This window comes from Eleutherodactylus coqui, chromosome 5 (assembly GCF_035609145.1).
Source record: "Eleutherodactylus coqui strain aEleCoq1 chromosome 5, aEleCoq1.hap1, whole genome shotgun sequence".
Taxonomy (NCBI): Eukaryota; Metazoa; Chordata; class Amphibia; order Anura; family Eleutherodactylidae; genus Eleutherodactylus; species Eleutherodactylus coqui.
Genome location: NC_089841.1, coordinates 247,624,827 through 247,640,001, shown reverse-complemented (window position 1 = coordinate 247,640,001; position 15,175 = coordinate 247,624,827). Strand labels below are relative to the sequence as shown.

Here is a 15,175-nt window from a genome sequence, read left to right as displayed (position 1 = left end):
CTGATCCTCCCTCCTCCATAGATTTCTATGGGCAGCATGTAATCTGAATCCTCTGTGCCAAGACATACTACAGGCAAATACAATAAACTGGAGTATTTATGTAAAGTCTGTAAAATAGTTTTTCAAACACTGCGAGGACACTGGGTAGTGCGATACCCATACAGCCATAACCTTATTCATCCGCTGACACATCCGTAGGACCGCATGCTCTTTGTGGGACAAGTTGTATTTTTTTATTATAGCCATTTTGTGGTAAATGCGATGTACAAGTAGAATGTACGTGTGCGCACATCTCCCACACAGGCGTATGCAATGCATTGTGTGCTGACAATCCCCATACACTATCTTGGGGTGTGGGCACCCATAATAAGTGTCAAGATTGTGCATGCTGCAATCTTTTTAGCGCAGTGTGTGAGGAATTAATGAAAATAATGTAAAGATTGGCAGTCCACACACAGAACCCATAATATGCGGTAGGATACGCTCGTGTGAGCCCATACTCCTTTCCTGTAGTCCAAACAGCAACACATACATATGGGGGGGGGGGGGAGGGGGTTATCCATTACCACATGCTTTGAACAGTGGCACTGGAGATAATAGCTGGTCAGCTGGGCTCCACTGATCGATAGCCCAGCTAAGTGCCAGGGCTGTGGGGCAGAAGCTGCTGCTCCGGCCCGTGTTGTGGCCGGCCGAGGTCCCCAATGGTGGATCCCTACTGATGAGGATAGGTCAACAATAGTATTTCCCTGGGTAACCCTGTTAACACACACCAGCTATTAAGGGTATAATAAAACTTCAAAATAATAGATATTGTAGTTTAGAGTTCAGAACACAATAGAGCATGCAGTAACAGACGAGAATACTCATCATATAAGATTTATTTCTCCAGTCGGTAACAGGAGGCCTACATTAGGATTCTTTACATGACGGGTGTTCATTCACTGCAGAATACATTCAGTTCTGGTCATTCATGTAATAGACATGACCGCTTCTGCTGTAGTTCTCACAATCACTTTAGTTTGTAGCCATGTCATTAATAAAGCATCGATGTAACAGAAAACATGAGATATAGAGGAAGAGTAACTACCTTGTAATGCATATACAGAGTTTTCACAGTTGTCAGTGGCGAAGCCCCAGCTAAGAAGTGTACATGCTACAGTAAGTACAATATTCAAGGGCTTCTTACATTTACCTATCTGTACATGTAGAATCTTCTCACTACTTATCCCAAAAGCAAAGACACATGGGAATGGTTGTTGGAGCTCCGGTCTGGCTTAGGTTACTCACATACCGCACTAGCACCGTTTATGTACTAGCTTTATTGGAAAGTTGTCAGTAGTGTGTCCTCTACGCTGCGCAGTTTCTAGTCCGCCACCCTCACTCACTGACTAATACAGCCCGCACACCCCACTTGTCAGATTGGAGCAGGAGCAGGATGCCTCCTCCTCTACAGCAACAGCAAACAAGCATATAAAACGCTTACAAGCCGCTACTGCAGCGGTGGAGGAACTCTCCTTTACCGCTGCCACCGATGGAAGAAGGGAGGGAGGGAAATAAGACAGCAGGAAATAACTAATAAAAAGATAACACAAGCTCACTTCTATATACTGGGGAAATAGCAACATAAGGAATAACACAAAAACCACTGGAGTGGCCCCTTAAGTACACGATGAGATTATTAATGTAAGGCACTTTAAGTTATTAACCCCATAATGTACCTCACATTAGTGACTCCAATGTGCTTCACATTCAGGATGCGGTCTCATGTAGCACCCAAAGAACAGTTTACAAACCATGAAAGCCTGAATTCATTTACTAATTGACTGTTTAACGTTTGATGGATAACAGATGCATTTTTATTTCAAAACATGGTTATGAATCAATTTTTAAGCAGTCAAGCTGAAAACTGCACCAGACGCACCGGTCCACGGGGTTGTGTATAGCTGCTACACAAGACCCTATTCTTAACCCCATGAGAGTGAGGCGTGCATGTGTGTGAGTGAGGTGCGTGAGCGTGCGTGCGAGCGAGAGTGAGGCGTGTGTGAGTGCATGTCTTTTGTAACCCTACATACCTTACATTACTTCTTGCTTTATAATCATACTCCCATTTGTACTATTAAAGATACATATGCAGAAATCTGCATTTACCGTGATTTTGCTGCAATTCACTCATTTAAAAACACTAAGTGTAATAATAAACTGCTGGGTGCTTCTCCTATGTTAAGGTGGTGTTCAGCCCCTCTACCACCCTGGACTGACGCTGCTGTATGCCACCCAAATGCCTGGTGAGTATCACGCACATGAATAGGACACATTAATCATCTTTTCTGGGCGTCACAGTGGCCCACATCGTTATCTGCCAAGGCTTAGCAAGAACACAGCTGGTCACATAGCCAAAGTTTTCTATTGTCAACCTGCAATAGTGGGCTGAAGCCGCTGTTAGTGGAAGAGTTTATATCTAGTAGCTAAAAACAAATGCTGCTACATACCCGCTCAAAATACAGACACAGAAGAGTTAAGTAAACCGGCCGTGTGTGAACAAGGCTAAAAGTGACTATACAGGTCAAACTAGTTGTAACTTACAGTAGAAGAGGCATTTAAAAAAAGTTAACCTGGGGGGGAAAAAAAAAAAAAAAAATTACAAATTTAGGGTGAAATATGCATTAAGATGGTTGTTAGTTATAAATAAAGTTTTCAAAAATTGTTTTCCTCATGAAGACAATCTTATTGTTTCTACTGTATGAAGGCACATGGGGGTTATAGAGGGGACCCTCCCCATCTCAGAGCTCCCACTCCGGGCTCATCCATTATAGGGGAATGTGTCTGCTTGATTAGTTGGCATTTAACATCACATTTTCCTAGGGGGGGGGGGTGTGTGTAGGGTGTGTGTGTTATTTAATACATTTGTTATGACACCATTGACTTTTACAATTTAACAAAATCATGTATAATGTGAAAAATGTATCTAAAGTATCCAAATATTAGTTTGTAGATTCCTGCACATTTGCCTTATGAAATGTCATTTAATAAAAAAAGAAAAATAATGATTTTTGCAGATACAGGATGAATATGTTAAGACTATTGAAATTAGTGTCTTAGTACAAAAGTGTACAAATCTAAGTGCATCCTCAGCCAATATCCGAGCAGTAACTAATGAAGTCATAAGACCGGTCACTTGCCCCCATGATTCCAGGCCGCTCTGTAACAGAACACTTATTCTGACTCCTCGGGCTTTTCCTTGGGAAGTCTCCCCAGCGTATAGAACTCTTCATTTGGTCGCATATCAGTTAAGTGTGCAATTCGGTTAGCCATAGCAAAAAATGCAGTGACCATCGCGATATCCCAGGCATCTTCACGATCAAAACCGTGCTTCTCCAAACTGCTGAAGTGCTCCTCCGTAATATTTTCTGGCTTGGCAACTGCCAAAGCAAACTCCAGCATGGCTCGGTCTCTGGGGCGGAGGTCAGCCAGCTCCGGATTCACAATGACCTAGAGGCAGAGTTTGGTTAGAGCGGTAAGACGCAGTACAATATGCCCCACCAGCTAACAGGCAGAAGAGTCAAAGGCCGGTTTCACACAGGCGACAAAAAACGCATGATTTTCTCACGATGCAACAGTGCTACAAATCCCATGCATGTGAAGCCCATGCTGTCCTATGGGTTCCCTCACATTAGTGATGTTGTGTAGCCTGCTGCATAGCGAGAAAAAGTTTGCTAGTTGCTAAATATTACTGCAATTTGCGATGTTCTGTAGCCCGTGTTTCCCTATGGAGCCTCTTTCTGTTACATTAAAATGCAGTGCCATGCAACTTTACAATGGGAAATCCTACTGTCAAAGCCCCAAAATAAGCCCTAGCTGCATAGAAAACAAAAAACAAGTGCATCACCTAACATCCGCTGTTCACTCTGCCACGTCTTCTCTGCAGGTCCTCTTCACTTGTTTGTAGTTTTCTCTCAACGCTTCCTGGTCAGAGGTTTCAGATTTCCCGCTTCCAGGAAGCGCTGGCTGTGATTGGTTCTCGAGCACTGTGGCTCAGCCAATCAGAGCCAGTGCTTGATGAGCCAGTCACAGCCATCCATTGAATGGCTGTAATAAACCAATCACGGCCATTCATTGAATGGCTGTGATTGATTCATCAAGCGCTGGCTCTGATCGATTCTCAATTGCCGTGGCTCAGCCAATCACAGTCAGCGTTTCCTGGAGGCGGGGAATTTGAAGCCCTGAGCAGAAAGCGCTGAGAGAAAACTACAAGCAAGTGCCGGGGCCCTGCAGAGAAGACGTGGCAGAGTGAACAGCGGCTGTTAGGTGATTCATTTGTCTTTAATTTTTTAAATGCAGCTAGGGCTTATATTTCATTTGGGGGCCCCAAGATGTAGAGGGTAATGTCAGTGGTAATGTCAGACTACTAATGCACTATACCTTCTCTTGGATTGGCTAAAACTGCTCATGTGATGAACATTGGCCAATTAAAAAGCAGTGCACAGTGTACATTAGGTAGTAAAAAACTGCTGTAACCATCTTAGACAGCTGAAAAAGGGGACCAAACCAGCGGACTGGAGGGCTGGCAGAGCAGTACTGCAGGTAACATACCCCCTCCTGTCCTGGGACAGAACTTTGTTCCATAACAGGAGGGTTGCCTTAGGCGTGCCACAAATCCCATCTCTTTAGAGAGACATGCCATTTCACCTAATTAAACTCCTGTATTTACCCCTCTTCTACATTCTGCCCCACCCTATATCCCTAAAGCACAGATACCAGTGGTGACCGATTCATGCAGTTGTATATATACTAGCTTAAGTGAGATATGACAAGAATATGTACAGAACACGCACTTTACCTCGAGTCATCCCTACTTCCTTATAGATTGCAAGTTCTTGCAATCTGGGTCTCCACTCTAATTGTTTTCTTTAGTTTGATACTGTCTGTACTGTCTGTACTGTCTGTACTGTCTGTACTGTCTGTACTGTCTGTACTGTCTGTACTGTCTGTACTGTCTGTACTGTCTGTACTGTCTGTACTGTCTGTACTGTCTGTACTGTCTGTACTGTCTGTACTGTCTGTACTGTCTGTACTGTCTGTACTGTCTGTACTGTCTGTACTGTCTGTACTGTCTGTACGGTCTGTACGGTCTGTACGGTCTGTACGGTCTGTACGGTCTGTACGGTCTGTACGGTCTGTACGGTCTGTACGGTCTGTACGGTCTGTACGGTCTGTACGGTCTGTACGGTCTGTACTGTCTGTACGGTCTGTACGGTCTGTACTGTCTGATTCGGTCTGTACTGTCTGATTCGGTCTGTACATGGACCCTCTGATGGAATATGTCAGCACTATATAATGATCTAGGTAAAGCTGGCCAGAAATACCCCTGGAACTGTCAGGCAAGTCTTTGTATGGTGGAAGACGGATCCTAAAACTGAACAGTAGATTTGAAGATGTATTCAAGCAAGTCAGCACTCTAATTTGTGCCCACTGTTGGCACCAGGCAGTAAGAGACTGTATAGAGCCCAATGCTGTGAGATGCGTATGCGATGTATGAGATTTACCTGGTCAGCCAATGTCTTGTTCTTGGAATAGATCCTGTGTAATGCACTATGGGCCGTTACACAATAAGGACACTTGTTGTTTGCACTGGTAGCTACAATGATTAGTTCTTTGTCAGCTTTGGATACATTTCCTATAAGAGACATAATTTTACAGCATTTGTATTTGATCACTGGCTCCACCATTACCTGCAGCCGTTCACCATTACACATATAATGCTAGTTAGATTTACAATATTGTGCAGAGAATATATTAGAGGGGATGACTTAGACAAACTGTACAGAAAAACCACTTCCTTGGGGCACACGCACACTTAAAGGGGATGGCCTTATTAAAACAATCCCATTTCATAGGCTGTCTTAAGAAATGTGAACATGGTAGTTGGGGGGGGGGGGGGGGGTAATATCCCACTGATGTCCCCTTCTATGGTTGACCAGGCCCACCATAAGAAACCATACACCCCATACAGTATTAGCTGAAATCTTAATGTTTGACTTGCAGCCAAGCCCCGGCAACCTTGTCTTTTGCATAAGAATAAAATAAATATGTGATGCCAGCCTTATACCAATAAGTCATATAAAAAGGTGTTTACCGTTTTCCCTGTTCATTAGGATATCATAATAGGCAAAAAATGCCCTGAACTCATTCGGTCGGTGTGCCATTACTTTAAAAACATTCGGTAAAAAACCACCCTGAGGAGAAAACAAAACAAAAACAGAAACATTTTAAATGACCTTCCAAGAATATTTTAAAGCGCACCAGTCCTCTCCCTATAGCACCCTAAACCATGCTGCCATTATGGGTGGTGGCAGGGAGCCAGGTTATGGTATATTTGTTATACGCGCCCCCCCCCCCCCCCAGTTCCTGCGCAGTTACCCAACAAACATTGAGTTTTCTTTTCCCAGACTGCCGTGCGCTCGCTCTCACATAAGCTTGCAAGTGTGCGAGTATAAATTTGATGCGAATCAGCAGATTTACCCCCTTCAACTGAAGTGGTGAAATCTACTGTGGATCGTAAGTCAAAAACCATGTTAAAATCAGTACCAATGGCATGGATTGTGACCCTTTTGTCACGGTTTTAATGCAGATTTTCCACCAATTAAAAAAAAAACAAAAAAAAAAAAAAAACACCACACTTTCTGCTTTCTGCTACATGTGAACATACTCTTAAGGGGATTTTCCACCATTGGCAATCCCTACTTGTGAGTAGGGTCCCTTATCAAACTGAACAAAGTGTCCCCCTGCTGGTAAGCCCTGTGATCAGCGTTAAAGGGGTTTTCCCGAGGAGAATACTATTAATGACTTATCTTCAGGATAGGTCATCAGTAGTTGATCAACTGGGGTTCAGTCGCCCAGGACCCCGACTGATCAACTAATATTGCGGCGCTGTCAGCGAGCGCACAAACATGGGGCAAAGCGAAAGTTTCTGCTGCGACCTCTGCATAGTGGCCGGAGCTTGTAACTGCAAATCTAGAGCTCATTGAAAGCAATGGGAGCCGTGTCTGTAGTTACAAGCAGCGGATAATTCACAGAGGCCAGAGCAGAGACGATCGCTACTTCCACTCTGACCCCTGTGTTATTGCGGCAGTCAGCGGGTGCACAATCAGCTGATCAGTCTGGAAAGACGGACCGCAGCCATATTTTTTTTTTTTCCCTCTATCTTGGACCGCCAAAAGTATTTTTGCTGCATTTTTTCAGATTTTTCTCCGTTTTATTACGGTAATGTATACAATTTGAGAACATTTATAGTTCTTTAGTTTTCAAAGTTAGTCTTTACATTAAAATAAAATACAGAAATGGGTTCCCCATTTTGTTTTTGAGGTTTTCATATGTAATTTACTCTTGTCTCGACTGATGGCAACAATTTAGGTTGGTGTGGGAGCTGGTTTTCTTTATATTTTTGTATTTTATAGTGTCTTTTTCTTAGCAGTTTTTCACTATAACTGGTATAACCATAGAAGCCCCAGTTTACAGGGGAAAGCATCCTCTTATAAGAGACCCAGATCAGCCCTGGCAATGGCTTAAGTCCCATTTAGGCCGCCTGCACACGGGCGGAAATCCCGCGGCGGTATTTCCGCCACTGAAAGTTTGCATAGGAGTGCATTACAATACGCACTCCTATGCAGACGGCCGCGGTTTGGCCGCGCGAAATCTCGCGCGGCAGGTCCTATTTTTGTGCGGGGCACGCACTCACCCGGCCGCCGGCTACGGGCTGCGTGGCAGCCGGCACATGAAAGAGCCGGGGCCGCCAGGCGCGGGTGAGTACGCGGTCGTCCCTGCAGGCTCTCGGGTCGGGTCCCGCGGCGAGAATTCTCGCTGCCGGATCCGACCCGCTCGTCTGCAGGCGGCCTTACACAGAGCAATGATCACTCACAATTTGCTCAAACGACAGTTTGAGTGACAGTTTTGAGCGATCTGATCTAGCAAGCTAATTATCTACTTAAGAGTTATGCAGGCGGAGTGGGACACCAGCGCAATAGCTTGGAGAACAATGCAGCTGTTTTGTATATGTAAACCGCTGCTTTGTTCTCACGGTGTCCCACTGAGCTGCTAGACCTGAGAAACAGCAGGAGCGCTGACAGCTCCTTTGTTCTCAGAGCCTTCAGCTGGGATACCAGCTGGAAGATTATTATCAGTGCACAGTGCACGATCGCGAACAGCCCGTTTAAACAGAATGATTATCACTCAAAAGATGGCTTTTGAGCGATAATCGTTATGTCTAAATGGGCCTTAAAACCCAGCAGCTCTGCCTTGCCAGGAGGCACCCAGCGACACTGCCAGCTCCTCCATTCTCTACATAGTGTTCACCAAGTACAATGTAGGTTGTAAAGAGAAAGCAGAAGCAATTATAAACCACTCCCGACTTCTCCTCTGGGTCCTCGGTTGTCTCTAGAGGCCTATTTAGACGGAGCGATGATCGCTCAGACGACAGTTTCAGTGACAGCTTTGAGTGATCATTTTGCATAAACTATTTAGGAGCTATTCAGCTACTTAAGAGCAATTTAGTGGGCAAATGAAGCCTTAGCTGAAAGTAGTTAATAGCCTGAGGGCTCTTATCTGCTTTCAGTTCTTTTGTTCTCCAGCGGGAAACAATGCTATCAGCACTACCCGCGGAGAACTGCTGAAAAGGCTGAACGACCATTTTTCTGTTGGACTGAATTTAACAATCAGCTAGCAGTGCCCGAAAAGTGCACGATGGGCGCACATTTAGACGCAACGATGATTGCTCAAACGATCACTTTTTAGCGATGTTTCAGTGATCATTGCTCCGTGTAAATGGGCCTTAATAGCCGAGTACCCGACCTGCTCCTGCTAGATGATAGGAGCTTTAAACCCGCACTGTATAGTTACAATGGCATGGGATTAAGGCCCGTTTCACACGGGCTGCAAAACACACGTATGTGAAGCTAGTTGTTTCCAATGGGTTCTTTCAGGCTCCAAAAATCTCTCATGTGAAAGAACCTATTGGAAACCATGAGACTCGTCTGGCGCAGAGTGTAAGCTCTCGCTCATGGCCTGAAGGTTGAAAGTTCAATCCCCGCTTGGTTCAGGTAGCCGGCTCAAGGTTGACTCAGCCTTCCATCCTTCCGAGGAGGTAAAATGAGTACCCAGCTTGGTGGGGGTAATAAATAGAAATTACCTGAAAGCGCTGCGGAATAAGTTAGCGCTATACAAATACCAACATTTATATTTTTTTATGAGCCTCACATACATGCGTTTTGCAGCCTGTGTGAAAAAGGCCTTAATCCCAGGATCAAATGCTGTATAGAGCGCTTGGTCCTAAACAAGCTAAGTCAATGGATTGTCTGTGTGATGCAGGATAGGTCCTCCAGGGTGAGATACGCTCTTTATAGCATTTCCGTTCTCACCATGAGGATCCCAGCATGTATATAAAAATATGTTTTCTAAACTTTAACGAGGAACAGGAATTTTTTTCTCAAAATACGCACACAGTTCCATGTGAAAATAATAAGTGTTCCTGCTTCTATGTACAATTACCTTTCTCTCCATTTCTTCCATTAATTCCACTATGTCATAGGGCAAGTCTTTTTTGTATGGTACAGGATACCGACTAATCGGTCGAGGTCCTTCAGAATGTGTAGCATATCCATAACGTCCTCCTGAAATGACTCCAGACGACCTCCAGATTCCATTGGAAACAATTCCCGAAAGCTTCTACAAACACATAAAGGGAACACATTTTCTATCTTATAGACAGACTGGATGGCCTGCTATCAGAGCTACCGGGCCTTTAGGAATAGGAGCTTCGTTTATGGAAATTAGACATGTAACCCCGGGATGTAGCACAAGAGCGAGTAAGCCAGTGGATCAGTTTCAGTCCACATTAAGAGAGGAGGAAGGGGGTACTGACCCATCTAGGTGACCTGTCACCAAATATCACGCTGGTGCTCCAACTACAGGCATCTTTACAAGGCACGACTATTGGGTGCCGCCCCAGACTCCTTACTGCTCCTGTGCTTACACACGAGGGCGATAGTCATCCCCATAACAGAGGCGGAGCGGGCTGAAGTTTGCTCTGACAGCCCACCTCCATTTCCTGCACACAGGCAGTCATTCATAGCTGGACTGCCTGTCCACAGGGGCCAACAGTCACTAAAACCCAAGTGACTCCAACAAGTGAGCAGCTTCTTGTTCATACCCTGTTTATGTCTGCATGTACACGGGATGACTATCCCCCCGAACGTTCAGCAAATAAATCACCTCGTGTAAAGGTACCGTAACATGTACAGCTCACCACTCCTTAACCCCTTAGTGACCAGGCTTTTTTTTTTACATTTTTCCATTTTCTTTTTTTCCTCCCCCCTTTTGAAAAATCATAACTCCGTTATTTATCCATCGACGTCGCTGTATGAGGGCTTGTTGTTTGCGGGACGAGTTGTATTTTTCAATGGTGCTATTTAATGTACTGAGAACATAAAAAATTCTAAGTGGAGAGAAATGGAGAAAAAAAAACAAAAAAAAACGACAACATTCCGCCATCTTTCAGTGCGTCTTTTTTAAATACAAGTAGTACAGCAAAGATTAGATTTTTTTAATTATTTTATGCCGCCATCTTCTGCATGCAGTAACTTATTTTTCAGTCGACAGTTTTGTGAAGGCTCATTTTTTTGCGGGGCGTCCTGTAGTTTGCTCTGGTACCATTTTGAAATACATGCAGCTTTTTGATTGGGGTGATCAAAACAAAGCGCATTTCTGTCACTATTTTTTTTTTCTGCCAACGTTCACCGCGTGGGGTAAATAATGTGTTACTTTAACCCCTTAGTGACCAAGCTTTTTTGCTTTTTTCCATTTTTGTTTTTTCCTACTCCCTTTTAAAAAAATCATAACTCCTTTATTTATCCATCGACGTCGCTGTATGAGGGCTTGTTTTTTGCGGGACGAGTTGTATTTTTCAATGGTGCTATTTATTATACCTTATAATGTACTGAAAAACTTTAAAAATTCTCAGCGGAGAGAAATGGAAAAAAAAAACGACATTCCACCATCTTTCGGTGCGTCCTGTTTCTACGGCGCACAAACTGCAACAAAAACGACCTGATATTTTTATTCTATGGGTCAGTACGATTGCTACGATACCAAACTTATATAGTATCGTTTTTGCTGTAGTACTTGTATTTTTATTTTAAGATATTAAATCTTTTTCAATTATTTTCTGCGGTCATTTTGTGCGCGTGATAACTTTATTTTTTTGTCGACGTAGTTGAGCAAGGGCTCATTTTTTGCAGGATGTCCTGTAGTTTCCGATAGTATGAATTTGGAATACATACGACTTTTTGATCGCTTTTTATTGCGTTTTTTCTGGGAGACAGGGTAACTAAAAAAAAAAAAAATGCATTTCTGGCGTTCTTTATTTATTTATTTATTTTTTTTTTCGGACGACGTTCACCGTGCAGAAAAAATAATGCACTACTTTAAAATCGGACTTTTACGGACGCGGCGATACCAAATACATATTTTTATTTTATGATTTAGATTTTTTAGTAATTGATATGGCAAAAGGGGGGTGATTTAAACTTTTAAAACTTTTTTTTTTTTTTTACAATTAAAAAAACTTTATTGATCTTTTTTCTTACTTTACTTTGAAGTCCCCCTGGGGGACTTTAACATGCGATGCTTTGATCGCTCCTGCAGTATGACGTAATGCTATAGCATTACGTCATACTGCTTTTTTACAGGCAGTCTTTCAAGCCACCCTGTGTGGATGGCTTGATAGGCAGTCTGCTAAGGCAGCCCCGGGGCCATTCATTAGGCCCCCGGCTGCCATGACACCTGCACGGATCCCCGATCTCACCGCGGGGGGGGCATGCGGGACCCACAGTGTTCGGGGGATTTAAATGCCGCTGTCAGAATTGACAGCGGCATTTAAAGGGTTAATAGCCGCGATCGGCCGAACGCGGCTATTGCCCGCGGGTGTCAGCTGTAATAAACAGCTGACGCCCGCGCTGTATGGAGGGAGATAGCGGCGCTACCTCCCTCCATACACATCCTGCAGCTGCAGGACGTAAAAACACTACGGCCCGGTCGTTAAGGGGTTAATAGATCAGACTTTTACGGACGCAGAGATACCAAATATGTATTTTGTTTTTTTTAATTTAGATATTTTTATTATAAATATGGCAAAAGTTTTTCTTCTTTTAACCCCTTCCTGCTATAGGACATACAGTTTGGTCCTACGAGGGTTGGCGTTATCTATAAAGAAAGATCGCGGGGCGACCTCTCTTCATACACAGAGGGCGCTGTTTAGTATAGCCAACACCCGTGGGCAAGAACTGCAGTTAGCTGCGTGGCTGATCGGAGCTATTAACCCTTTAAATGCCGCTGTCAATTCTGTTGTGGTCCCCTATGCAGACTTTAAAAAAAAAATTTAAAAAAAAGGCTTATTACCCCCCTTTTGCCATCTATAATAAAAGAATCTAAATCATAAAACAAAAATACATATTTGGTATCGCCACGTCAGCAAACATGCAATCTATCCAAGTATCACATCATTTACTCCGCACAATGAACGTCATCCAAAATAAAGAACGCCAGAAATGCACTTTTTCGGTCACCCTGTTTCCAAGAAAAAAAATGCAATAAAAAGTGATCAAAAAGTCATATGAATTCCAAAACGGTACCAACACCAACGAGCCCGTGCACAACTAAGTCGATGGAAAAATAAAGTTATTGCGCCAGAAGATGGCAGCAGCAAATCATTTTTAAAAAATTAAATGTTTTTGAAAAAAAACTACAATACAGCAAAAAAAAATAAAAAAATTTAAGAAAAAAATCTTTTTCAATCTCAGACCAAAAAAAAAGATGAAGACCAGTGTCGGGAACCCAGGAAGAAAATGCAGCGGCGCCGGACAGCGCTTCTAAGGTGGTGCATTCTTTTTTTTTCCTGCAGCTAGGGCTTATTTTCAGGGTAGGCCTTACATTATAAGCCACCACCATCCCCCAAAAATCTTCACAAGTTGTGCTACAAAGTCGTGCAACTTACTCACACTAAAGGGCTACTCCAGTTACTCCTATGGGAGCTGGAAAAAAAAAAAAAGGGAGAAGCAGCAAGTTCTGCGGCACCGCTAAACCCAGAAGCGCTGTGTCCCCACGGGTACGAAGGGAAGTCCTGAGGCAGGGGAACCCCTCCATCTCCTCGGGGGTTCCTTTCATGGCAGGGATGGGGAGACTCCCTGGGAGAGCCCTTTCATCACTGCCGGGGACTAACACGAGCTTACAGTTGGACATGTGAAACCTTGACGTTCCAAAGGACTTCGGGGCTGCTGCCGCGATCTCTCTTCTTCCCGAACTCCTGAACCGCAGCACATTTTTTCCGTCACTCATCAGCGTAGTTTCAGCACAGATACAGCTCGACACTTCAGTGCGGAAAAATTCCCGCATTGTTTGTGCAGTTAGTCCCCATTTACACTGAAAGATGAGCGCTCAGTTTGAACGACAGTTTTGAGCGATCATCTTTGCATAGTCTGTAGTAGCTAATTAGCTCGGTGAACAATACAGCTTTTTTGCATAAGCAAACAGCTGCATTGTTCTCTGCACTTACAGCTCGTGTCCCGCTGTAAAACTACCAACGGGACACGAGCTGAAAGAATCTTGTCAGCGCTGCCGACTGGGATAACAGCCTGCACCGCTGATAAGAGTTCATAGCTCAATTCTAGAAAACTAGAATTAAGCGAGGAACGAATCGTGCACGAAAACTGCATGATGTCCGCGCATTTAGACGGTTATCGCTGAAAAGACGGCTTTGAGTGAATTTTGAGAAAGATTTGTTGTGTCTAAATGGGCCCTTAGCTTCATTTTTTGTGCGATTGGGTCCCGTGTGTGAAGGAGCCCTCATGTAGGAAGGTAGCTAACATAATATACTTCCCTCCCCCATGCGCCCGTGTTTACAGGCTGCAGTCCTGTACGGTTTACCAGACCTCACACACCCTGCGGCCAATAAGTAACATATTTAAACACTTTGCACTCAGGGTTTTATTGGTTTCTGCAAAACACAAGGCCTCACGGAGCTGCGCTACCGGAAAGATGAAGACGCTACGGATCTTTGATGGCGGCGATGTAGAGGCCATTGTATTTCTTTAAAAATGTGTTTTTATTGTGCAAAATTAGTTGAAAACCTAACAAATAAAAAAAAAGAAAGTCCTGTACAGTCAGAATCGCAGTAATTGTGCCGATCGAGAGAAGAAAAGTAGGTTATTTTTTGCTGTAAGAAAAAAAAAACCTCAAACAGTCGAATTTGAGGGAAGGGAGGGGTGAGGGTGGGGAGAGATAAGAGGGGCTTTCCATCCCACTCCCCCCCCCCAAAAGATGCAATAAAAGTCGTCCCCCACATTATTTGTACCCCAAAGTGACGCAGTTAGAGAAAATACGACTTGTTCCTAAATAAAGACACGCCATGACAGTCACTTGGTCCTTGCTGGTCACTCAGGAGTTAAAGTCATGTGACTGAACCTGACCCCAGTACAGCACAGCACTGCCCAGCGAGCTCCCCGTAACATACATGACCCCGGCCCAGCGAGCTCCCCGTAACATACATGACCCGGCACAGCACTGCCCAGCAAGCTCCCCGTAACATACCACATACATGACCCCGGCACAGCACTGCCCAGCGAGCTCCCCGTAACATACCGCATACATGACCCCGACACTGCTCAGCGAGCTCCATGTAACATACCGCATACATGACCCCGGCACAGCACTGCCCAGCGAGCTCCATGTAACATACCACATACATGACCCCACTACAGCATTGCACTCACCTGTGAGCTCCATGTAACATACATGACCCCAGTGCAGCACTACACTGCCCTGTGAGCTCCATGTAACATACTACATACATGACCCCACAGACACCTCACACATGATAACACAGTGCCGGACTACCGGGAGCGGCGGGTGCCGTACTCACAGCCCGGAAGGGGAGCCCGCTGATCCGGCACACACTGGTGAAGAGTGTCATGGCGCCGCCGTCCCTCCCAGAATAGTGCTTCCCAGGTCACACAGCCCCGCCTATTGTAGTCTCTCAGGGCCAGGCTCCTAGCAACACGGCCCTAGCAACGGCTGCTAGCAGCATGGCGGCCGGTCTGTCATCGAGTACTACTGAGGGAAGGCGAGCTCT

At 44.5% G+C, this 15,175-nt stretch overlaps 1 protein-coding gene across 2 annotated transcripts; it reads right to left on the bottom strand.

The window, feature by feature from the left end:
• Nucleotides 1-860: 860 nt before the first annotated feature.
• Nucleotides 861-15,074, bottom strand: LOC136628491 (uncharacterized). Of its 2 annotated transcripts, none has more exons than XM_066604436.1 (5): nt 14,966-15,074; nt 9,541-9,717; nt 6,134-6,233; nt 5,544-5,674; nt 861-3,489 (listed from the first exon to the last, which is right to left on the bottom strand). In XM_066604436.1, the coding sequence occupies exons 1-5, from the start codon at nt 15,014-15,016 to the stop codon at nt 3,214-3,216; spliced, it is 735 nt and encodes a 244-aa protein (XP_066460533.1). In that variant the 5' UTR covers nt 15,017-15,074; the 3' UTR covers nt 861-3,213. The 2 variants fall into 2 exon arrangements, with proteins under 2 accessions (XP_066460533.1, XP_066460535.1); XM_066604438.1 differs by lacking the exon at nt 14,966-15,074 and adding an exon at nt 14,817-14,955.
• Nucleotides 15,075-15,175: the final 101 nt, after the last annotated feature.

Excerpts from the sequence above, each read along its gene's own strand:
- LOC136628491 (XM_066604436.1), bottom strand. The coding sequence starts at position 15,016 with ATGACACTCTTCACCAGTGTGTGCCGGATCAGCGGGCTCCCCTTCCGG. Across the intron at positions 9,718-14,965 it reads GCGGGCTCCCCTTCCGGGCT|AAGCTTTCGGGAATTGTTTC; the intron begins GTGAGTACGGCA and ends ATGTGTTTGTAG. Across the intron at positions 6,234-9,540 it reads TGGAAGAAATGGAGAGAAAG|GGTGGTTTTTTACCGAATGT; the intron begins GTAATTGTACAT and ends TTTTCTCCTCAG.